Here is a 24,207-nt window from a genome sequence, read left to right on the forward strand (position 1 = left end):
CCACCCTGCGAGTGGGCAGCACCTTTCATTGGAAAGATCAGAGCTAAAAAGGCAGGGAGCAGGGCATGCTGCCTGGCTGAGCATGTCTATAGCTGCTGCTGCTGCTTGCCACCACCGCCATTCTCCACTGACATCAGTTCAGTCTTTCATGGGCTGAAGGAATCTGTGCCTTCAGGGCAAGACTGGGGCTTTTGTGGACTGGGCAGCTGCTGGGTTCTCAGCCTCTCCAGCATACAAAAGCCATAGCTAGACTACTCAGGCCCGTCGCCTGACTCAATCTGAAAAATTCCGTTCTCTGTCTGTCTGTCTGTCTGTCTGTCTGTCTGTCTGTCTCTCTCTCACACACAAATGATTAAGTTCCTCTAGAGAGCCCTGCTTAGTACACTTGGTTGCGAGGACGCAGTAGGTTGGGTCTGGACAGGCAGCGTGGATTCAGACCTGACTCTGGTTTTCTTGTGGGTGGAGGCCCTGTCAGAAAAGCCAAGGGTGAGCAGCGTTCTGAAGCTCCCTCCAGGAGCTCTCATTTGGAAATGATTCTTCTCTCCCTTCATCACCCTCTTGCTCATCACCCCACCTCTCTCAGAAGGGCAGTCATATACTTGCTAGTCCCAACGCTTTCTCAAGCAGAGAGAAAGTCGTTACTAAAAAGGTACCATTTGCAGATTCTCAGTTTTCTAGATTCCTATGGTTTCACCATCTCTGGCCATAGTTAGTGGCTCCCATCAGGAAGTCACCAGGTGTGGCCTTGCTTCCCTGAAACATCTTCACCGTAGAGAGATAGCAGATGGATTTTTGTTCTCTCTCTCTCTCTCTCTCTCTCTCTCTCTCTCTCTCTCTCTCTCTCTCTCTCTCTTTCTCTCTCTCTCTCTCTAAGGAAGGTTCTCAAGTAGCTCAGCTGGCCTTAAACTCTGGACTTAACTAAGGTTGACCTTGAACTCCTGATCCTCCTGCCTCAGCCTCCCAAGTGCTGGGATTACGGGCAAGTGCCACCATACCCAGCTAGTGGACGGTTTTCCCAACGTGAAGAGCAGCAGGCCCCAGCCACAGTTCACCCTGCACTGAACAGTCACATGATGGAGAGGGAGACGGGAGTGTACAAAAGAACCCAGAAAGCATTTGTGTGATGTGTATGAAAGCCCCCCATTTCCCTGCCAGACCCAGCAGACTCAGTCACTGGGGGAGGTTTTGGGGGATTACAGCTCCCACACTGAAGGCTTTTGCTTCCTGTTTCAGAAATGAATATTGTTGGCTAATGTTGGACATCGCCTTCCTACTGAAAAGTAGTTGGGCCACCTTTACACAATTTAAGAAATTTTAATTACGTGTGTTTTTACCCATTTATGTATACGAGCGGGTGCACGTGCACATGGTGCACATATGGGGGTCAGAGGTCAACTTGCAGGAGTCAGCTCCCTCTTTCAGGTTGTCAGACTTGGTGACAAGGAGCCATATCACCTACAGGTTTCAGTTCTTCTCCGTGTTTGTGCGGGTGTGTGCATGTGCATGGGTGGGTGCACGTGCATTTGTGTGCAGATGCGTGTGGAGACCAGAGGATAACCTCGGGGGTCATTTTCTGGCCACTGTCCATTTGATTTTCCAAAGATTTTTATTTTATGTGTTTGGGTGTTTTGCCTGCATGTATGTATGTGTGTGTACCACCTGAGTGCCTAGAACTCAAGGATGCCAGAGGAGGCTGTTAGGTACCCTGGAACGGGAGTTGCAGATGGTTGTGAGCCATGATGTGGGTGTTGGCAATCAAATTTGGATCCTCTGGAAGAGCAGTCAGTGCTCTTAACCACTAAGCCATCTCTCTCCAGCCCTGTTTTTTTTTTTTTTCCTTCAACAAAATCTCTCACTGTCTGGAAAATCACCAAGTAGGCTAGCTTGAGCTGTGTCCAGAGAGAGAGAGAGAGAGAGAGAGAGAGAGAGAGAGAGAGAGAGAGAGAGAGCACTGAGGATGGATGTACATTTGGGTGCTGTGCCCATAGTCGCCACAGGCAGATGTCAGATCCCCGTGGTGCCAGAGTTACAGGCAGCTCTGATGTCTACGCTGGGAACTGAACTCTGTCCTCTGAGAGAGCAGCAAGTGCTCCTAGTCGCTGAGCCATCTCTCCAGCCTGGCACCCACCTTTTGAAGAACCTGTGGGAGGGTTCTTTGGTCTCGGTGACTTCTCTCCCATCTCTCTTTCCTTCTAGACATTGTATGGGTAATCATTAGATGAGAACCAGCATGACACACGAGAATCATGACTCCAAATTCTATAAAGAAAAAGGCCGGAAACCTTGCATTTTTCTTTTTGTTGATTTATTTCTCTGGGAGGTTTTTTTTTTTTTTTTTTCAAAGTGAATTGACCTCGCACAATTAGCTTGATGTAATCTTAGAAAAAAAAACATATGAAGTATACTTTAGGGGGAAAATGATACATGCTCTAACCTGCTATCCCAATCCCATTTGACAATCATTTTCCACAGCTTTTGTCTTTATGGGGTGGGGGACTTGGGTTATTTTTAAACACCCATGATCAAATCTACACACAAGAAATTAAAATACTTGCTGACCTCCTTCTGCAGCACCAGCAGGGACCCAGCATCTAATACTGCAGCACACAGGGGTCTCTCCTCTAAGGCGGCTGTTGCCCAAGGCTCTTTGTGGCAGAATCCTTAGAAGCTGGGTCTGAGGTCTGAGCTGCGCATGTGTGTGAATCTGGGAGTTTCTTTCACAAAACAGCCTTTAGGGAACATGCAGGACAGGCCAAAAGGCATTCCATGGAGGGAGAGGGGCTGTTTTCCTGTCCTCGTTTGTACTCAGTCCTTGGAGAGCACAGGATGCCGCAGCCTGAGAACTAACTCTCTACTCCAGAGGTCCACATGTCTAGGTCGGTCCTCGTCCATCAGCTCTTGCGCTATCCTCTCCATCCTTAGATACAGGGGCCGCTTTCTAGCCTTCAGCTCAATAGTGCGAACATCTGGAGAGGGTTGTGTTTTCACAAGTCACCAGCTGGTACCAAGGAAGGGATTGTGCACAAGCCAGATGGGGACCAGACCCAGAGGAGACCCTGATCTAGGAGGAGGATGGCAGAAGATGTGGGTAGCAATCAAGAGACCCACAAAAAAGTGTACCAGGTGCTGTTTCTAGATTTTCCCAGACCAGTGGGTACTGTGGAGTTCGAGAGAGTCTGGGAAATTCAAGCTCCGGGGAAGGGATTATAACATCTGGGAAATCCAAGGCTCCCACATACTGGGTAATTTCACATCTAAGAGTCGACATCAGACGCGCAGAGGCTTCTCTGGGTCAGTCCAGAAGAGGTGATGGCAGGACCGGGTGGGAGGAGTAGGAAAGGGGGTTCAGTCTTTCTTGGGTTTGGGTCTTTGGCGCATCTCACTCTGAAGTTGGAGAAGCTGCAGAGTCCCCATCCTCTGGGTCCTGCTCATGAGGGGACACGGGCTGACCCCCCTTCACACGCTTCCACTTCATTCTCCGGTTCTGGAACCACACTTTGACCTGGGGGAGGAAGCAGAGGAGCAGGCTCACTCCAGGGCCAGGGTGGGCCTGGGCTCACCACGCTGTTGTTCAAGCTAAGTGGCTCTGGGATCTTGAGCCCTCACTTGTGGCTCTCCAGCCCGTGAGGACCCAGGGACTGAGAGGGAAGGGAGAACACACAGATCTGCCCAGAGGCCTGCAGGTGTCTCCAGATGTCAGGCAGAGGGGGGTCTCTCTGAAAGATCACTCCGCATGGCCCCTCCTTTTACGCATCCTGCCCACTCCTTGACATCAGGCTCCTTGAAAACGGGCCCCAAATCTCTCAGCCTCTGCATCCCTAGAACTGAGGACAGAATCACTAGCTTCATCCTTTGGCACGCTGATACATCACCTCTTAGTTCCTAGAGCTCTGATCAATACACGTTTAAAAAAGATCTGACCTTCATGATCACATGATGTTAGGGTTATGAACTTATTGCAGAGATGGAAACCCAGAGGTCACGGGGCCAGGATGTGGCAGAGGCGAGATTTAAATCTAAGCCTTCTAATCCAAAACCCAACACTCTTTCGGAACACGCTAGCATCTGGAGACTGTTATTACATATTATTAGCCCTGTTATGACACACAGGAGCAGGTGTGACGCTTCCAGGAAATGTGTAAGCCAGGGACCCTGTCCTCGGTGTCCCAGGACCCAGCTGCATATTTGTGCCACCTGAGAACTTAATTCGGGTGCAGATTCCCAGTCCCCCTCATTATCACTGCAAAATTGTTCCCTGGACTCTGCATTTTATTTATTTATTTATTCATTCATTCATTCATTTATTTATTTATAAATTTGATCTCGCATAGCCCAGGCTGGCCTTGAACTTACTACGCAGCTAAGGATGACCCTGACTTAAGGTCCTCTGACCTCAGGCTCCCCAGTGTGCTGGGATTATAAACCTATGAAACCTTGCTGTTTGTGGTGTGGGGATTAAATCCAGGGTCTCCCGCACACTAGGCAAGCACTCTACCAATGAACTCCATCCCCAGCCTATCTTTTGATTTCTTTGAAAACAATTCCTTAGGCTGGCCTCAGCTCACTATGTAGCCCAGGGTAGCCTTGTACTTAAAATTATCCTGCCTCTAACTTCCAAGGGCTGAGTTTACAAGTGGGTGCCACAACATCTGGCTTTTAGAATCTCCACTTAAACAATTGCCTAGGTCAATCAGAGGCAAATGCTGATCCAAGTTTAGTGGAAATCAGATCTCAGATGTTCTAATCCTTGTCCACGTGAGAAGCAGCGGTGGCACGTCTTTAATCCCAGCACTCGGGAGGCAGAGACAGGTGGATCTCTGTGAGTTTGAGGCCAGTCTGGTCTACAAGGGCTAGTTCCAGGACAGGTTCCAAAGCTACAGAGAAATCCTGTCTCAAAAAACCAAAAGAAAAAAAAAAAGAACCGGGGAGGGGGGGGACCTGGACTGCCTAAATTCCATCCCAGACCAATTACAGAATCTCCGTGGGTGATCTCCCCAGGACGGTTGATTGCCGGATACAGCTGTGGCTGAGAACTACTGACTGGGTAGAGGCAAGCAAGGGGTTCCAGGCAGGGTCGACCGGGAAATCAGGAAGGGAGGTGATTAGAAAAGAGAGTGGCCCCACCTGCCGCTCCGAAAGGTCCAGATTGACAGCGATCTCGTATCTACGGAGCCTGGTCAGGTAGTTATGGTGGGCAAACTCGGCTTCTAGCTCCCGCAGCTGCTCCTTGGTGAAGGCGGTCCTTTCCTTCCGGGCCTTGCTGCTGCCTTCTGGCTTTCCCCCATTCTCCTGGTTGTCTGTGAAGAGAAGGCCCCAGGGGAGACATGAGTGAGCCGAGGTGGGGACTCCAGTTCCCTTCCGTTAGTCTGTAAACATCTGGGCAGCATTCTCTCTCATTTTTAAAGTACACTGAGAAGCTATGGTGTCCCTAATTCTTCTAGCATCTTGTCCCTTAGAAATATGATTAGTCCCAAGGCACGTGAAGCTGTGCTGGGCTGTTTGAAGGCTCTAGTCCCACCCAGCCTGACTCCAGGGCATTCTGGGTATTTGGTATTCTGGCCCTGGGCCCCATGCCTGGTCTGGTCAGGGCACTCAGTGGTGAGACAGGGACAGGGGAGAGCTGCCCATCACTGGGACATGCAGCAGCAGCTTCAATTGAAAACTCGTGGGAAATAGAAATCCCTTTTACATCAGAAACTCATAGAGGCAGGATGGGAAACTCGGCAACCTTTGTGTGTGTGTGTGTGTGTGTGTGTGTGTGTGTGTGTGTGTATTCCAGAGGCTGACCCTAGTCTGTTAGGTTCTTCTGTGTCTTTACCCCCTGAACCGTCTCACTGACCCTCTACCTAGTTTTTGAGCTTTGGGTCCTTCACTGGACCTGATCTAATCAATTTGGCTAGACTGCTTGACCAGTACGCCCCAGGGATTCTCCTGTCTCTATCTGCTCAGTCCTAGCATTACGGGCATTCATCACTTTGTCCAGAATTTTTGTTTGTTTGTTTTGAGACAGGGTCTCTCTGTGTAGCCCTGGCTGTCCTGGAACTCACTCTGTAGACCAGGCTGGCCTCAAACTCAGAGATCACCTGCTTCTGCCTTCCGAGTACTGGGATTAAAGGCGTGTGCCACCACCATCAGGCCAGAATGTTTTTTTCAAACATGGGTACTAGGGCTTAAACTCAGATTGCTACAGAAGGCCAACCCTGGAGAACATTCTGGAAGTCTGGGGCTTCTGTTAGACACAGGGGCTTAGTCCTAAGCCATGCCTCTACCTCTTCCTCTCCACACTTAACCCAGCAGAATAGTTTCAGTATTGACCATATTTCACAGACCAAACGCAGAAACAAAGCCACCTAACCACTAAGTGTGGGAGGCAGGACTCAGACCCAGGTGGTTTGAGTCAATACATGGTCCCAGTATGAGATAATGAGATATCTTTTTTTTTTTTTTTTTGAGACAGGGTTTCTGTATGTAGCTTTGGAGCCTGTCCTGGAACTCACTCTGTAGACCAAGCTAGCCTTGAACCTACAGAGATCCACCTGCCTCTGCCTCCCAAGTGCTGGGATTAAAGGCGTGTACCACCACCACTGCCGGTTCAATGTGAGACATCTTTGAAGAGTTTACAAACCGGAGTCTGGTGCAGAGAGGAGGGACTGTATTTAGGATTGAAGGGCTTTCTTATGTCAAGAGCAGGCGGCTGTGCCTCTCCCTTAGCAACAGTAGTGATGGAGAGGCCACAAGCGGGGGACTAACATACCTGTACAATTACCTAACAGTTAACAAAGTCAGACAGTCAACTGCCACAGGAACCCTTCCTGCCTGGGGAAGGGCTCATAACACTTTGGGCTTTCTCTTCTTCCGTGTCTCTTTTTAGTCTTGGAGACCATGAGGAGGGAAATACGCTTTCTGCGAGCTGTTCCCGTCTACTTTCATTCCCTCAAAAGAACTAACTGGACCGCACCTAGCTGAGGTCCTCAGAGGCTTTGAGCCTAAGCCACCTGCAGGGTACGTGGAAGGATGCATGCAGGCCTGATGAGTCAGGCAAGGGAAACCGCCCACACCCTTAGCTGCGACGCCAACTTGTGGAGATGGCTGGGACCCCACTTTAACCTCGAGATTCAGTTTGTAACTCTGGGCCTGGGGGCTTACTTTCTCAGGCAACTCTTTTGTCAGTTTCTTTAGCTGACATCTCCCCATCCAGCTGCCTGGGTCCGGGACAAACGCTCAGGAGGGTGGCTGGTGGGCGAGGGAGCGTGGTGGGGGAGGGCGCTTGTGGCTCAGCTCCCTATGGGGTCCGCGGTGGACTCCCCCAGGCTAGGAGAGGTAAGAGTCTGTGGCGGCCGGATCTCTGCCCAGTGGCCGCTGGCTCCTGGCCAGAGAAGGCAGTCCCAGACCCCGTCCGGGATGCTGGAGCGTGGGCTGGATGGGAAGGTAGGAAAGACGTGTAGTCCCGGGGCGGGTCCCCTAGGAGTCCTCCGGCCTTGGCGCCTACCAGCGCCACTAACCCTTCTGGCGGCTGGCCCAGGAGGGTCGGTCACGCAGCGGATGCGAAGGCTTCCCGGAGCACTGCTCAGCCGGTTGAGGCCAGGAAGCTGGGGAACCGCTGAGATTCCGGGTGTCCACAAACTCCCGTCCCGGGGGCCCACGGTGTTCCCCAGCCCCTCCTCATCACAGCTGCGGGGAGTGGAAGAGCCAGGGGAATTTTACTGCGGATTCAATCTCCACTCTCTTTTTCAAGAAATTGGAGAAAATAAAGCATTTACTTGCAAAGTTAATTTTTTTAAAGACAAAATTTCATTTTGAACGGGCTCAAGCTTAATAGGTAGTGGAAGATGACTTGAACTCTTCTTCCTGCCTTCACGGTCCTAGTGCTGGGCCTATAGTTAATGCACCACTGCCTAGCCAAGGCCACTCTCAAAACACAACAGCGTAGTCATGGTCTCCGTGTCTTCATGAAGACCCAGAGAAGCAGATGTGTGCGGGAATGCTCTGAAAACCCACGTTACAGGGCAAATACCAAGATATTAATTGTTCCAATGTTTCAATTCTATGAGATGCCCTTGAAAAATCTGGAACGGGGTTAATGACAGCTGGATTTTACTCGTCCATTGTTTCTTCTTCAGACAGGGTCAATGGCGATTCTCTCGCATTTTCTCCCACAGTGAGAACACTTGGGTCCCTCATCAGCTTCCCAGAGTGGGACAGACAAGCTCTTGTCACGATCACAGGTGACGAGACAGAAGCAGCAGAAGGAGTTAGGAACTGTATCGTAACAGTATGAAAAAGCCTGCGACATTTTATCCAGACAAGGTGTGTGAGGGCTTCCCTAGCCCTTCCGGCCTGAGATACACAGTTCACAGGCTCGGATTCACACATAGCTCACAGTGTGAATGCGCACGGGAAATGTGCACATGCGCAGTTCATGCGAAAGTTCATGTGCATTCGAGGGAACTCACGCACCGACCACGGAGTGTAGCATTCGTTTTTAAAAATAATGTTGTATCTGTGGATGTTTTGCTTCCATGTATGTTTGTGCACCGTGTGTGCATGCCTGATGCCGAAGGCCAGAAGAGGGCATGAGATTCCCTGGAACTGGAGTTCCAGAAGGGTGTGAGCCTCCCACGTAGGTGCTAGGAAGTGAGCCCTGGTCCTCTGGAAGAGCAGCCAGTGCTCATAGCCTCTAATCCATCTCCCCAGCCCCTACAATATGTATGTCTGTTGAGAGCCTCCTGCCTCCCCTTTCTGGATCTGTCTCCCCATGTATAAAATAATAGGATCAGATGGGGGATCCTCATCCCCATGAAGAACTGATATCAGAGTTTTCTCCCAAGCCATGAGCCCAACAAACACTCTTATCTGCTTCCCCTAATTCTTTTGCTTTTCCTTCAGGCCTGGAGGAACTGGAGGCCCTTGCAGCCGTGGATGATCTTGTTTAGACTGTCCCCCTTGCTCCCTTGAGTCCCAGCTGACGTGTGTTGTTCATTGTTTTGTCGCAAAGCTCCCGTTCATCTTTCCATGGCCCTCAGACCAAAGCTCAGAATACCCCTAGGGAGTTTCTCTTCCGCATGCAGAGTTCCCTTCCCTGACCCTGGGGAGGGGAGCTGTGTTGGCAGAGGCTTCAGAAAACCCCCTGGAGAGCCTGGGTCTTGGCACCTGCAGGTACTGACCTCAGGGAGGAGCTTCCTGACCTTAGAGGAGACGCCCTGCAGTTCTCCAGGTCATAGTTTCCTCACTTACAAGACAAGAATAGCTGCGCCCATCACGAGCATAAGGCTGCTCAGAAGTCAAAATGAGGCTGATGACATGTTAGCCTGCTGGAAGGTGCTTGGCACAGGCACACAGCTGAGCCGATCTGAAAGAACTGCCAGGAGACATCCTATTGGCTGTGATGTTTGAATGATGATTTCACAGACCTAGAGGTGATCAGAGGGTACCACATCCCAGACCTGTGTACAAAGGATGCATGCATGCCTGCCTGCCTGCCCATCCATCCTCACTCTCTCCCTCTCTCCCTTCCTCAAGACAAGGGGATGGGCTGTCTCAGAACTCACTATGTATCTCAAACCATCCTAACATTTATGTGTAACCTTCTGCCCCAGCTTCCCAGGAATGGGAATTACAGGTGCGAGCTAAGGATGTCTTTAAACATCTGTCTTTGGGGCACCTCTTTCCCATCTCCTCTTCTGTAGGTCGGCAGCTGTGGCCACTGCCAGTTGCTATTGCTAGAGCCTTCCATGGGACTCAGGCACTGTGGCAGAGTAACCATCCTCCGTCCAGGACTGTGGAGGGAGGAGGCGAGCACACTGCTGACTCGCTCTGTGGTTAGTGAGGAGCTGCCCCCCCCATCTGCCCATATTGCACAGCCCTCAGACCAAGCGGGACCACAAGGGGACACTCAGCCGTGCCCAAAGAAATGCAAACAGGATGTGTGTGTGTGATTGTGGTTCCCACCATGGGCTTTAACATCAGCCCAGGGAAATCATTTCAGAAGGAGCTGTCAGACCTGGCAGTATTTCCGCAAGTTAGCAGACGGCCTTATCAGGGTGACAGAGAGGGTAGACAGACTCAGTGGAACACGCCTCCCGGGGGTGCTGCACCTCTGCTCCCCAACTCCACTGCGCCGTTTTCCGTCATTTCTAACAGGCCAGACGGAAAGCATTATGCTCTGTGTTCAACAGCATTTTGCAGTGAAGGAAAGATTTCTTTCTCCCAGACAGAAACTTCTTTGGGGCTTTCAAATTGACACCCGGATCACAGAATGGTGGAGCAGGAAAAGAAGGGGACTCAGGAATGATCTCACGCCATTTGCTGATTTTGCAGATGAGCAGAGGGATGGCAAGGGGTCTGTCTATGGACACACAGCAAGTTGGTGGTAGCCTGGGGCCAGGAACTCAAGTCTCCTTGATAGGAAGTGGCTTACATAGAAATCAGTCTGCTTCCTGTTATGGCCTCTTACTATCCATGTTATTTTTTCTTTCGTAGCGCTATGGATAGGACTCAGAGCTCATACGCACCAGGCAAGTGCCTCCCACTGAGCCACACCCCAGCCTCTCATGTTAGTTATTCTGTGAGGCAGGAAAGATACATATGAGCCCATTGAACAAATGAAGAGATTAAGATCCAGAGGCCACAGGGCTTGCCTAAGGGGCCAGTTTAAGGCAACAGTCATTTGTCATGCTACCTCAGGAAATGATGACCACAGAAGCTTTACTTCAAGGTGCTCTGGGGACAATGCCCAGGTCAGGGGCTAGGTCTGCCTCAGTGGGACTTCCCAGGGAGGAGAGAGGAAGTGTGTGTGTCTGGGGTGATACCTGGGCAAGCCCTCTGAAAGGCGAGTCTGTAGTCTCCTGAACTGTCTTGAAGCAGATACTTTACCACACTCCTGGGCCTGGTACCTTTACCGGCAGACGGAGATTGGAGAGTCTCCGGAGGCAGGCAGGAATCAGACAGAGACAGTGAGAGGCCAGTTGCATGTTCACATCTGGGACCTGCCTGCCTTCCTGAGCTCGGCTTGACTTTTTCACCAGGTGCTAACACCATGCCAATGTCTAGACCCCACCACGGTCCTGTGGGTGCATGAAGAGACATAAAGCCCAGTGGTGGGGCAGGGGAATTCCCAGCAGGGAGGGGGCACCAGATCCTTCTGGAACAGGCATGCCTGGTTCCAGGGTAGTCTTCACTGAGAGTCCCTGCCAGGGTGGAGCAGAGAGGGTGGGCAGTAGTGATGGGAAGAGGAGGACAAGACCATGAGGGGCTGTGAAGACAGTAGAGGAGTTCAAGGTGCAGTGAGACAAAAGGGGTGCAGGAGGGGAGCTGACGGAATGGAGGCGGGAGCATCAGTGTGTGTGTATATATGTATGTGCATGTCTGTGTCCACCCCACCCACCACCACATGTATGTTCCCAGAGAACTGGTCCAGGTCCTCATCAGCCAGGTGAGCATTTTATCACTAAGCCATGCCCCCAGGCCTGGGGACAGCTTTTGTGACGAACTGGAAAGGCACAGGCAGTGCTGGGCTTTGTGTTTTTGAGTTTCAGATGTCCTCATTTGCTGTCACCAAGGGAAGTGTAGGCTTCAGGACCTGGAGCCACTGCCCACACAGTTCCTTTACACTGAGAGCAAAGAAAACAGGAAAATACCACAGAACAGTCAAGGATGGGTGTGTCTGGGCCAGAGGTGGAGAGATGGATAAGGAAGGGCCAGTGAGGGGGCAAAGAGGGATCTAGGGTGAGGTGCTGCCTCCGGGGCCTGCAGGGAACATAGGACCTGCTTCTAAAGCCCCTCCTCCCTGTGTCCTGGTGCCCCTGTTAAGCCAGAGTGACAGGCCAGTGAGCAGGCAGTTCCTGAGCTCGGCCCTGCCAAGACAGTGGACAGTGCTAATGTTGCCCTTTGGCTGGCCTGCTCACGGCCTAAAGGGTCTTCAGACCTTCTTGTCTTAGATGTCCAGCAGGATCTTCTGCCTCAGCAGAAACCCACTCTTTCTAGAACTCTGCAGCTCTGCATGGTCAGGAACCCCAGCAGGTGAAAGATTTGTGCTCAGGCCTCTGAGCTCAGACACAGCCGAGACCGGAGGACCTCTCTGGAGCTGGGCCTGTTTTTCAAGGAAGAACAGGGCAGTAAAGTAAGAGGCAAGAGACACCCAGAGGGACACAGGCAAGTACCAAGTTGTTCTCGCCTCCCGCACTGGCCATGAAGGGCCCTAAGGTGGATTTTCCTTGCTCCGGGTTTGAGACGGCAGAAGAGAGGCAAAAGCTACTCATCCCTCAAAACTCAGCGCCCAGCACTGCAGTGACAGTTTACCAGGGAACCTAAGGACAGAGCAGGCCTGGCTGGTGGCAGATGGCCGTGGCTCTGACAGCCTCCCAAGATGCAGCCTGCCCCGGGGAGAGACTGAAGAGAGAAGGGTGCTTTGGCTCCTCTGACCCCCTGTTCCACGGAGGGTCCTTCAGTCAGCCCAGCCCACGTGTTTATGCACCTTGACTCTGGGCTGGTTTCAAAATTGAAGTTTGTTGCTTTGGAAAACACCCTTATAAGTGAGACTTCCATAGTCCTGATGCATTTCAGACACATGGCACGGGATGGAAACCTTCGTGCCAGGCAGTGTGGCATGCTCTCACAGAGAGGGCGAGACAATAGAGAGAATGAATGAAGGATAGGAATGAAGGAATGAAGGAATGCCAGGCTGCAGTAGAGTAGAAGTTGAAAGAGAGCCTCCTATGTGCGAATGCGTCACCAGGAAGACTCGAAAGAGGAATCCGGCCTCCTTCTGGCCCTCTAGATCTTTCCGTTTGAGAGAAGATGCAGGGTCACCTGGGGTTGATGACACCATGGAGCTAGGAATATGGCACAGTCCAAGTGTGCAACAAGGGAGGCAGAGAGAGGATTCTTGCTGGGAGTAGTGACACACACCTTTAATCCCAGCGCTTGGGAGGCAGAGGCAGGCAGATCTCTGTGAGTTTAAGGCCAGCCTGGTCTACAGAGTGAGTTCTGGGACAGCGGGACAGCCAGGGATATATGAGACCCTATCTTGAAAAAAAGAAAGAAAGAAAGAAAGAAAGAAAAGAGAGAGAGAGGGAGGGAGGGAGAGAGGGAGAAGGAAGGAAGGGAGGAAGGGAAGAAAAAAGATTGCTAAAGAAACGTACAGTAAAAGGAAATGACCTCAACCCAATAAAGGCCCTATGTGAAAAGTCCGCTTCTAGTATCATACTCAGGGGTGAAAAATCTCAAGCTTCCCCTCCAGGATCAGGAACAAGGTGGAGATACCCACCATGTCATACCCAGTAACACAGCACTAGAGTCCCAAGCAGAGCCATCAGGCCAGGCTGGAGAGATGACACAGACATGAAGAGCACTCTTGCTTTTGCAGGGGTCCTGGGTTCAGTTCCCAACATCTACATGGTGGCTCACAACTATCTGTAACTCCATATCCAGGGACTCTGGCACCCTCTTCTGGCCTCCATGGATACTGCACACACATGGTGCACAGATACACATGCAGACAAAACACGCATACATGAAAAGTAAAAAAAAAATTAATTTTTTTAATAAAAAAACCCAGCAAGGTAAGATTATCTTGACAGATGTCACCATCTTGCATGTAGGAAATGTTAGGGGTCCCACAAACAAGAACTTAGAGTTGATAAATTCATCAAGTTGTAAATGAAAGTACAGAAGTTACTGTGTCTAAACATATGAAGGACACCAAAGGTAAGTTAAAATAACAGCATTAAGGCCGGGCGGTGGTGGCGCACGCCTTTAATCCCAGCACTCGGGAGGCAGAGGCAGGCGGATCTCTGGGAGTTCGAGGCCAGCCTGGTCTACAAGAGCTAGTTCCGGGACAGGAACCAAAGCTACAGAGAAACCCTGTCTCAAAAAACCAAAAAAAAAAAAAAGCATTAAAAACACTCAAGAATAAACTGAACCAGGGCTGGAGAGATGGCTCAGCGGTTAAGAGCATTGCCTGCTCTTCCAGAGGTCCTGAGTTCAATTCCCAACAACCACATGGTGGCTCACAACCATCTGTGATAAGGTCTGGTGCCCTCTTCAGGCATGCGTGCAGACAGAATATTGCATACATAATAAATAAAATTAAAAAAAAAAAGAATAAACTGAACCAAAGAGACAGAGGGCCTATATCCTGACAGCCACAGGACGTTTCTGGAAGAAACTAAACATGAACAAACAGAAGACATTGTGTTCACAGACTAGAAGAGAGTATTGTTAAAATGTTCACACTGCAGAGCACCGTAGCAAATTCAATATAAACCCTGTCAAAATCCCGACATTTTATCCCACAAACAAATTCAAAATTCTTTTCTTTCTTTCTTTCTTTCTTTCTTTCTTTCTTTCTTTCTTTCTTTCTTTCTTTTTTTTCGAGACAGTGTTTCTCCTTAGCTTCTTTTGGTTCCTGTCCTGCCTTCTAGACCAGGCTGGCCTCGAACCCACAGAGATTCGCCTACCTCTGCCTCCTGGTGGCGCACGCTAAATTCTTTTTTTTTTTTTAAACATGACCTTTTAAAAATAATTTATTTAACTTTATGAACATTTTACATGCATTGGTGTGAAGGTGTCAGATCCCCTGGAACTGGAGTTAGACAGTTGTGAGCTGGCATGTGGGTGCTGGGAATTGAACCTGGGTCTTCTGGAAGAGCAGCCAATGCTCCAGACCTCTGAGCCATTTTTCCAGCCTCCAAATCTTAAATTCTTATGAAAATAGGATGTCAAAGGACTCCAAATAGCCAAGATAATCTTCGAAGGAAAGAAAACTGGGAGCCTTGGGCCTCCTAATTTCAAAGCGTATTATAAATCTAAGATAATCAACTGATATAAAGACAGATGAGCAGGAAAGAAAGAGGGGGGAGCCCGAGGTTAGCCCTCAGTAGGTGGCCAAGGCTACACAGTGGGAAGAAGACAGCTCTGCCACAAGCGGTAAAGGGAAGACTTTATATATGCGTGCGCGCGTGCACACACACACACACACACACACACACATACACACACGGGGCTGAAATTCCACTAAAATCAGGAGCAAGACAAGGCTGTCTACTCTCTCCATATCTAGTCAATACCGTGTTTGTCATTCTAGCTAGCGCAACAAGACAAATGAAGCAGATCGAGGGGATACAAATTGGAAAGGAAGAAGTCTATCACTGCAGATGATATATAATATACATAAGCTACCCCAAAAATTCTACCAGAGAACTCATACAGCTGATAAACAACTTCAGTGAAGTGGTTGAATACAAAATTAACTAAAAAAGCCAGGCGGTGGTGGTGGCGCGTGCCTTTAATCCCAGCACTTGGGAGGCAGAGGTAGGTGGATCTCTGTGGGTTCGAGGTCAGCCTGGTCTACACCAAAGATAGACAGAGAAATCCTGTCTCAAAACAAACAAACAAAAAACCACATTAACAAAAAAAAAATCAGCAACCCGCCTATATACAAATGATAAATGTGCACTCTTACTCCCAGCACTGGGGAGGCAGAGGCAGACAGAGCTCTGTGAGTTCAAGGCCAGCCTGGTCTATAGAGTGAGTTCAGGACAAGCTCCAAAGCTACATAGAGAAACCCTGTCTCAAACAAACAAACAAACAAACAAAAAACAACAAACACCTCCCCCCCAAATTAAACATAGAATAACCACATGACCCAACCATTCCGTTGTGGGTATACATCTAGGTCAAAGGTACTCGTTTCCCGAAGTGTACTCACAATTGCCTAGTGATGGAAGCAGCCCAAATGTCCACCAGCAATGAGCCAATAAGGGATTTGTGACAAAAACAAACAGTGAAATATTGCTCAGTCTTAAAAGGAAGAAATCCTGGCTGTGTGCTACAACGTCAACAAAACTTGAGGACTGACCAGTTCAGGGTCTAAGAACCTGATTCAAGTCCTAGCTGCGGAGTGGAATAAGCCAGTAACAAAAAAAGACAACCGCTTCCTGAGTCCATGCACGAGGTACCTATAACTCCCAAACTCCTACTGAGAGACAGGCAGCTGCCAGGAGATTGGGGGATCTAGTCCAAAGAGAAACTCCAGTTTGCAAGATGAAACGGTTCTGGAACTCTGTCCTAGGACAGTGGATCTGCGGTTGGCTGCTATAAAAGGTCATTTCAGAATTGTAAAGATGCCGAATGTTCTGCTGTGTGTTTTGGACCACGAGAAGAAAAAAAGATTTCCCAAAGATCGTCCACATTTAGAAATCTCCCTCAAGTCCCTTTACGAAGTTGCGAGCAAAGCCAGGAAACAGGAAATCGGCGCAGGTTCTAGAACCACGCTACCATCAGTAGCTTCCCTGTTTGAGACAGCCCTCTCTGTGTAGCTCAGGCTAGCCTCAACTTTGTCACCCTCCTTTCCCAGCCTACTGGGATTTCAGGTGCAGCTACCACACCTCCGCAAAGTTGAAGCTTTCTGACTCTTGCTCTCACTGGTGTGATGCTGTGGACGATACAGCCGCAGGTTTTGAACAGGGGAGGGAGGGTACAGTCAGCACGGGTGGCTTTTGAGCTGGATATTAGAATGTGTAGACTGGGAGAAGGGAAACACCAGGGCTAAAGGGCCAAATCAGGGAATCAAGACTAAAAGACTGGATGTAGGAGGGGAGGAGGAGAAGGAGGAAGAGGAAGGGGGAGGAGAAGGAGGAGAGTGGGTGAGGGAGAAAGAGTGAAGACAGGAGGAAAAGGAGTGAAAGAGAGTAGGGACCAGAGAGGAGAGACAGAGAGAGGAAGAGAGGGAGGAAGGGAGGGAGGGAGGGAGGAAGAGAGGGAGAGAGGGAAAGAATAAAGAAGGTTTGAGGGTTTGGGTAGTTGTGCGGGCCTTGGAGAGAAGACCTCAAAGGGTAGAATTCGGGGCAGGACCAGGTCCCAGGAGCCGCAGGCCCAGGCTCCGAAGGAAGCTGAGACACGCCGAGGCTGACAAAGGCGCCGCTTGGCCGATTGAGAATGGGATCGCAGGGACCCTGGGCGCCCAGAGCTGCTCCCAGGCAGCAGGGCAGCCGCGCTGGTCACAGGCAACCTTCCCTTGAACCCCGTCAGGAAGTCACCGAGAAATCCCCCGTTCCCATAAATTAAAGACAACAGCAGTAGCCAGACAGTTTAGGGGGAAACAGCAGTGGCTTCGCAGCTGTCCCTGCCAGTAGGGGTCTTTAACACCCCTGGGCAGGGCTGGGGGTAGGTAAGATAAGATTGCGCTGCGGGTCTCCTGAGACCTCTTGGGGTGGGGGGAGGGACACCCGTCTTTCTTGATCGTTGCAGGGCGGGGGGTGGGGGTAACTGGGCGTGGCGGGAGGGGGGGAGTAGCAGAGCAGGGGTGGGTTGCGGACGCTGGTGATGATAAAGATGGGTGCAGAGTCCATGCCTGGAGCCTCCTGGGACAGCAATGTGAGACACAATTTAGCATCCGTCCGTCCCTCCGCCTACCTCCACAGCTCTGACTAAAGCGCTAATTGATCACTACTGGGGTTTAGGACAGAAGGATTGCAAGAATTTCATACATCCCACCGACCCAGTAACTTCTGAGACGCTCTATCTGGAATATTCAATTCGATTATTCCTGATATATATTCCTGATATGTGTGTGTATATATATATGTATGTATGTATGTATGTATGTATGTATGTATCCCAGGTTGGCCTGGAACTCTATCAAGCAAGAGACCATCTTGAACTTCTAATTCTCCTGCCTCCCCTATTAGGTGCCGGGATTCCAGGCATTCACTGTGGCATCTTATTTGTGGAGTATTGAGGAGAGAACTGCAGGGTGGGGGTGGGGGAGACTTCAGGCGTGCTCCTGTCCTCTACCCACTGACCTCCACCCCCAGCCCTCTTTCTGTGTTCTTAAGCAATGGTTCTCAACCTTCCTTATGCCATGACCCTTTGGTACAGTCCCTCATATTGTGGTGACTCCAACCATAAAATGATTTTCATTGCTACTTCATAACTGTAACTTTGCTACTGTTATGGATTGTAATGTAAATATTTTTGTTTTCTGGTGCTCCTAGGTGACCCCTGCAAAGAGGTTTGTTTGACACCCAAAGGAGTGGAGACCCACAGGTTGAGAACCACTGTTCTAAAGGCTTAGTTCAGGGGCTGGAGAGATGGCTCCGAGGTTAAGAGCATTGCCTGCTCTTCCAAGTGTCCTGAGTTCAATTCCCAGCAACCACATGGTGGCTCACAACCATCTGTAATGGGGTCTGGTGCCCTCTTCTGGCCTGCGGGCATACAGACAGACAGAATATTGTATACATGATAAATAAATAAATAAAAGTAACTTTGAAAAAAAAATAAAGGCTTAGTTCAGACAATGTGGACTTGCGATCAGCCACAGCTGCTAAGGGACTTTTACAGCGCACCAGAAGCAATGTGAAATTTCAGATCACTGTACTTAACAATCGCAGCTGCTCTGGGTGTAAGTGACATTGTTCCAGTCCCAATTCTCAGTTCCGGAAGTAGAGGCAGCAAGAAGGTAACAGCTTTCCCCAAGTAGCAAGAATCCCATCCTTCCAACCCAGTGGTCAAGGCTAGTCAACCTTCCTGGGCTGGCTTATGGGGACCTGAATGAGGCACCCCGAATCCCAGCAATCAAGACAAATAGTGTTTGAGCACATTGGGAAGCAGAGACACAAGCATCAAGAAGTTCAAGGCTAGCCTTGGCTACAAATGAGTTTGAGGCCAACCTGGCCTCCTTGAGATCCTGTCTCAAGTAAACAAAACACAACAAACAAGGATCAAAATTAACCATCTGGGGATGTAGCTCAGTGGTGAAACCCTTTCCAGACATGCACCAGGCTCTAGGTTGGGCTCCCAGGCCCTCATAGGAATCTATGATGAACAACAACAGTAAAAACCATTAGTCAGAGGGTGGGGGGACTGCAGCTCTTGGGGGAACTTGGGGACTTTTCCGTGGGTTTGTCTCTTTTGAGAGTTCCAGATTCTGTAGTCAGTTGTGAGCCTTGCTGTGACCCCCCCCCCCACCGTGAGGCCCTTGGGAAGCTGACCCTCCTGCCTCCTCCTTCCTCCGCAGTTAAATTCCAACAGCAGAGGCAAGCACCTGGGCAATAAAGATCTCCCCGCTGACCAGCCACATGGGCTGGAGGGAAAGTCAGCTCCCTGGGCCCCACGCCCGCCGTCTGTTCCACTGGAAATCTGCAAGAGTCCCAAGTGAGAGGACCCAGTGCACCCCATGAGTGGGAGTCTTTCCGAGTCAGAGGCAGGCTTTCAGATGAGCCACGGGCATGCTCACTCTCTAAAGCCCTGCTATTGGCTACTTGCCAAAAGGGAAGATGGGTCATTGGGTTTTGCTGAGACTTTGCCTGAGTCCAGAAATCTCCCAGCTCCTTTCCCTATACCCTCAGTCTCCTGGAAAGTGGCTAGATGCTGCAAGATGTCCACAGAACTGGAGGAACAAGAGTGGCAGGCACTGCCAAGGAGAGAGCTGTAGCCCTACCTCGGTGCCAGCTCCACCTGGGAGGGGCTGGCACCTGCTCTAACCTTCCAAAGGGCTCACTCAGCTGAGTTAGTCAAAATGGTTGATCCCACCTGCCAGATCTAGAGCCCCCTGTGGGGACTGTAAAAAGCCCCTCCCCTTAGCCACGAGCATACACTGTGGTCATATCCCTACCCACTGTCAGTATATCCAGAAGGAGCCTCAAGCCTCGGGATCAATACCACCTGAGGATCGGGCAGGAATCTTCTGAAGGTGTAGAGTTTGGAGCTTAGAATCCAGGGGCTCATTTCACTTCTTAGAGGACCAAAGATGGTTTGTCTGATTTCCAGACAAGAGACTTTCACCCTCAAAACAGAAAAGTCCAGGTTAACCTGGACTTCTAGGTCTTCCTGCCTCAGTCTCCTGAGTACTGAGTACTGGATTATGGTCTCGTGCCCAGGGTTCCCTCAAACCCTGGTTTCACAGTGTGGAATGGAGATGCCAACCACGCCTACAGTCTCCATTTTGCAAACTTGTGGGACTTGAAATACAAACCAACAAAAACTGCTGTCTGTAGCTCCCAACACTTGGAATTTCCTTCCTTCATTCCCGCCCTGCCCTGCTCCCCCACCTTCACCCCTAGGCACTCAGGGAACAACCTCCAGGTCTCCTCTTCCTCTCAGCCTGAGCTCTTCAGAGAGACAAGACCTTTTTTCTAGGGTCTAGCGCTCAGGAAAAGGTGAATACTCCGGATATACACTAGGTCAGAGGGGGCTTACAAAGAGAAACCCAGCAAGTTCTCCTTTGTCGAGTCCCTGAAGCCCCGCCAGATTTTGTCAAGGTGAGCTGTCCACTAAATGTAGGCACCACCTCTGTGTGGCAATACCTCTGGGTAGTTTGCCTAAACCCCACTCTCCCTATTCCCCTCATCTCTCCTATCCCCGACACAGACCTGCTCCTCTGCCTCTGGGCTCCTGATATAGGGTCTACCCACCCAGACCCTGCGGCCGTCTTAACCCCCAGGCTTCAGCAATGGCTCTGGGACCATTGGCTGCCGCTTGAGTGTGGTCACGTGTGAGTCAGAGGCAGCCTAGCCCAGCAAGAGCCCTCTGCAGACCTCACCAGTGTGAACCCCGAAACCCCATTCCATGTAGCCTTCCAATCCTCCCTGGCCACATATGGCATTTGTTCACACCCGTTCTTTGCAGAGACCCAGAAAACATACCAGCCCTATCACCAGAGAATTCTAGAACTTCTACAGTATAAGACTTCTCCCACCCTGGAGTAAATTAGACAACACCTTTTCCAGTAAGGACCCCTAGGCTCTGAGAGGGCAAACAACTTGCCCAGGGTGATGCAGTAACAGGCATGGTAAATTCTTCCCATCACCACCTACCTGACCGTTCTTTTTTCCTTCTGGACAATTTCTTCTCAGGCTCACTGGCGGTGCTCCCAAGTATCATGTAATCCTCACCGGAGCCTCCTGTGCCATCTACCAGGCCCGGGCTGCCGGCCCCCATCTCTCTGGCGCTCCCAGCGGGGTCCGGGTTGAGCCTTTGGCCGACTTCGGAGATAGGGAAGTGCCAGTCAGGGGTCTGTGGGAAGGCAGGATGTTGCTCGTTGAAGATGCGCTCGGTCCGGGGCAGGCTGTGTGGAGTGGCTGCCAGGCAGGAAGCAGAGAAGTCGGGGTATGCTGCTGGCGCTGGGAAATCTGATTTTTGGTGGAAGGAAAATGGGGTTGGTGGATAATGGGACAGCCCTGAGGCGCTGCTACCTTCCGAGTGGGGGTTTCGAAGGCAGCCCCAGAAAGGGGCGGGAGGGTGAGGGTTCCTCACGCAGCTGTTGGTTACCGGATCCATCTGCTGTCCGCTGCCTGCCTCAGTCTATTCAAGGATTTTGCCCCGCACTTTTTCTATACAGAGTTTGGTAATTTAAAAAAAAAAATAAACAGTAGAGGAAAATGTTGAGTGAAAAAGTTTCCCCAGGAAACGAAACAAAAATTTTGCCTCCACGTCCACAAACACGTGGCCAGTAATACACATGTGCATGCCCACACCTGTCTAGGCTTCACGGCTGCCTTTCTGCCCCCTGACACACGCCGACTGTCGGGGTCCCTTATGCATGTATTTGTTGCCTAGGGCACTAAACATTTTGTCTGTTCTATCTCTGACACACCCATACTGACAAGCTCCCTTCCCGGGGACTCTGAGTGAAGGCCTGCCGAGGGCTGGACTCGCGGTAGAGACACACTTTTAAATCCTGCGGTGGGGAGAGAGGGACAGATTTCTGAAGTGAAATGTGAGCGAGGAGAGGGAGGGGTCAGCCCACTCACACAAGGTCCCCTCCAACCAAAGCCCGAGCAGGCAACACTATCATCAGAAACATTATACCCACTTCTAATGGCATTTGCAGGCGTAGACTTTTAAAGAAACATTGTTTTATTTTCTTTTTTAAGGAGAGAGAGCATGCATGCAGGCGGCTAGCACGCACACACACACACACACACACACACACACACGCACACACACACATCCACACTCTTCTGAGTGCCTCCTGTAACACAATAAAGTTATTTTTATGGCCTTGTTAACAAAATTCCCTGAGTCTTGGATTTAGAAAAAGCCTTCAGTGGAATCCAGAATCCACCAAATGCCAAATTCTGGGGAGAAGGGGGGAAGTGGGTGCAAGAGACAGACTTGCAGAGTGTGCACTGATTTAAAGGGGTCCGACTTCTCTCTGGGGAAACAGAAAAAGGAGGGGAATTTTTAAATAGTAATCCCCCCCTTTTTCCTTTTAATCTGGTGAGTCTTGGCAGCCCAGTGGTGTGGTCTGGGGTGTAAAGAAAGACATACTCCAGAAACAACAACAATAACAAAAAAAGAAAAAGAAAAAGAAGAAAGAAGGAAGAAATAAAGAAAAAATTCTCTGTGAAGAAGGAGGAGGAGGGGGAGAAGGAGAAGGAGAAGGAGGAGAAGGAGAAGGAGGAGGAGGAGGAGGAGGAGGAGGAGGAGGAGGAGGAGAAGAAGAAGAAGAAGAAGAAGAAGAAGAAGAAGAAGAAGAAGAAGAAGAAGAAGAAGAAGAAGAAGAAGAAGAAGAAGAAGAAGAAGAAGAAGAAGAAGAATTTTGTGGCAGCCACCTTCCACCTCCGACTTCCATGCCAGTTGGCCACATGCTTCTCTAGGGAGCCTCCGAGTGATTTGTCTCCATAGCCAAGGCTCTTAGGTCCTTGAAGTTTCTTGGGGTTGTTTCCACCTGTTACCTACCCCCACCTTCAGCCTCTTCCACCTGCCTTCCTTTTTCAATCCCTGAAGGCATCTTTGGAACCCTGGGCATGGAGACAGGAACCCAGGGACCTCCATCCGCTGGGGAGTTCATCCCAAAGGGAGTTCCCATGAGTCTTCCTGGCTTGTGTGCCCCAGGTACCATTTCACTTTGCTTGTCAGTCTACAGCAGTGACTCTCAACCCTCCTAAAGCTGCAACCCTTTAATACATTTCCTTAAGTTGTGGTGGCTCCCAACCGTAAAATTAGTTTTGTTTCTACTTCATAACTGTAATTTCACTTCTGCTATGAATCGTCATGGAAATCTCTGTGTTTTCTGATGGTCTTAGATGGCCCATGTGAAAGGGTCATTTGAGCCCCCAAAAGGGTTGAGATCCATAGTTTGAGGATCACTGGTCTATACTATGAGGATACTGCAGAGATTTCCCCTGCTCAGAGCAGCAGGACCCTGCAAGGCAGAAACCCCATGAGGAAGTCTGTGGGACAGTACACCTCACCTCTCTGAGTCTCTCCAGTTGATTTACCCCCATACCCACGGTGAGGGGTTCCCCACCCTGCTGCCCACCCCCATCTGCAGCAGCGCTCTCAGCAGCCTGCACTGTTCTAACCGTCTGACTCCCCAGGAATGAAGTACAGAAACACTGAGGAGCTTGTACCAGGCTACATTATAGGGGAAGGGCTTTGGGATCCAGGTAGCCTGCACTGGCTGAACCAGCCTACTGCCTGGGAATTTTACTCTCCTAAATTAAATTGCAAGCCGTGTGTGGGGTGGGGGTGGGGGCTGTGTGTGTGTGTGTGTGTGTCTGTGTGTGTGTGAGATCTTTGCATGCGCATGTAGAGGCCAGGAGTCTTCTTTGATTGCTCTACATTTTTGTTTTGTTTTTTTTTCAGGTTTTTTGTTTTTTTGAAATAAGGTTTCTCTGTAGCTTTGGAGCCTGTCCTGGAACTTGCTCTGTAGACCAGGCTGGCCTCAAACTCATAGATCCACCTGCCTCTGCTTCCTAAGTGCTGGGATTAAATGCGTGCACCACCACCGTCTGGCTTCTACTTCTTTTTTTAAATTCATTATTGAGACAGGGTTTCACTGTGCAGCTTTGGCTATCCCAGAAATCACTTTGTAGACCAGCTGGCCTCGAACCCACAGAGATCCATCTGCCTCTCTCTCTCTCTCTCTCTCTCTCTCTCTCTCTTTCTCTCTCTCTCTCTTTCTCTCTCTCTCTCTCTCTCTCTCTCTCTCTCTCTCTCTCTCTGTCTCTCACTGAGCTTGGAGCTTACCATTTATTTGGCTAGGTTGCTGGTCAGCAATTCCTTAAGACTGACCTATCTCTGCCCCCACACCAGTGTTGGGGTTTCAGGGCTATACCGCAGCCTCGGGGCCAGCTTTTCCATGAGTGCTGGGGACCCAAACTAGAATGTGTAGCACCCTCTTCTCCCACTGAGCCTTCTCCCTGGCCTGTATTTTATTTTTGAGAAAGGGTTTCATTATGTAGCTCAGACTAACCTGGAATT

The 24,207-nt window shown here is 50.2% G+C and overlaps 1 protein-coding gene across 1 annotated transcript; it reads right to left on the reverse strand.

Annotated features, from left to right (window-relative positions):
- Positions 1 to 2,318: 2,318 nt before the first annotated feature.
- Meox1 (mesenchyme homeobox 1) lies at positions 2,319 to 21,551 on the reverse strand. Its single transcript, XM_050156519.1, has 3 exons — positions 20,814 to 21,551; positions 5,125 to 5,297; positions 2,319 to 3,502 (listed from the first exon to the last, which is right to left on the reverse strand). The coding sequence occupies exons 1-3, from the start codon at positions 21,274 to 21,276 to the stop codon at positions 3,380 to 3,382; spliced, it is 759 nt and encodes a 252-aa protein (XP_050012476.1). The 5' UTR covers positions 21,277 to 21,551; the 3' UTR covers positions 2,319 to 3,379.
- Positions 21,552 to 24,207: the final 2,656 nt, after the last annotated feature.

This window comes from Alexandromys fortis, unplaced genomic scaffold (genome assembly GCF_014885135.2).
Source record: "Alexandromys fortis isolate MF-2015 unplaced genomic scaffold, M_Fortis_MF-2015_v1.1 scaffold_31, whole genome shotgun sequence".
Lineage (NCBI taxonomy): Eukaryota > Metazoa > Chordata > Mammalia > Rodentia > Cricetidae > Alexandromys > Alexandromys fortis.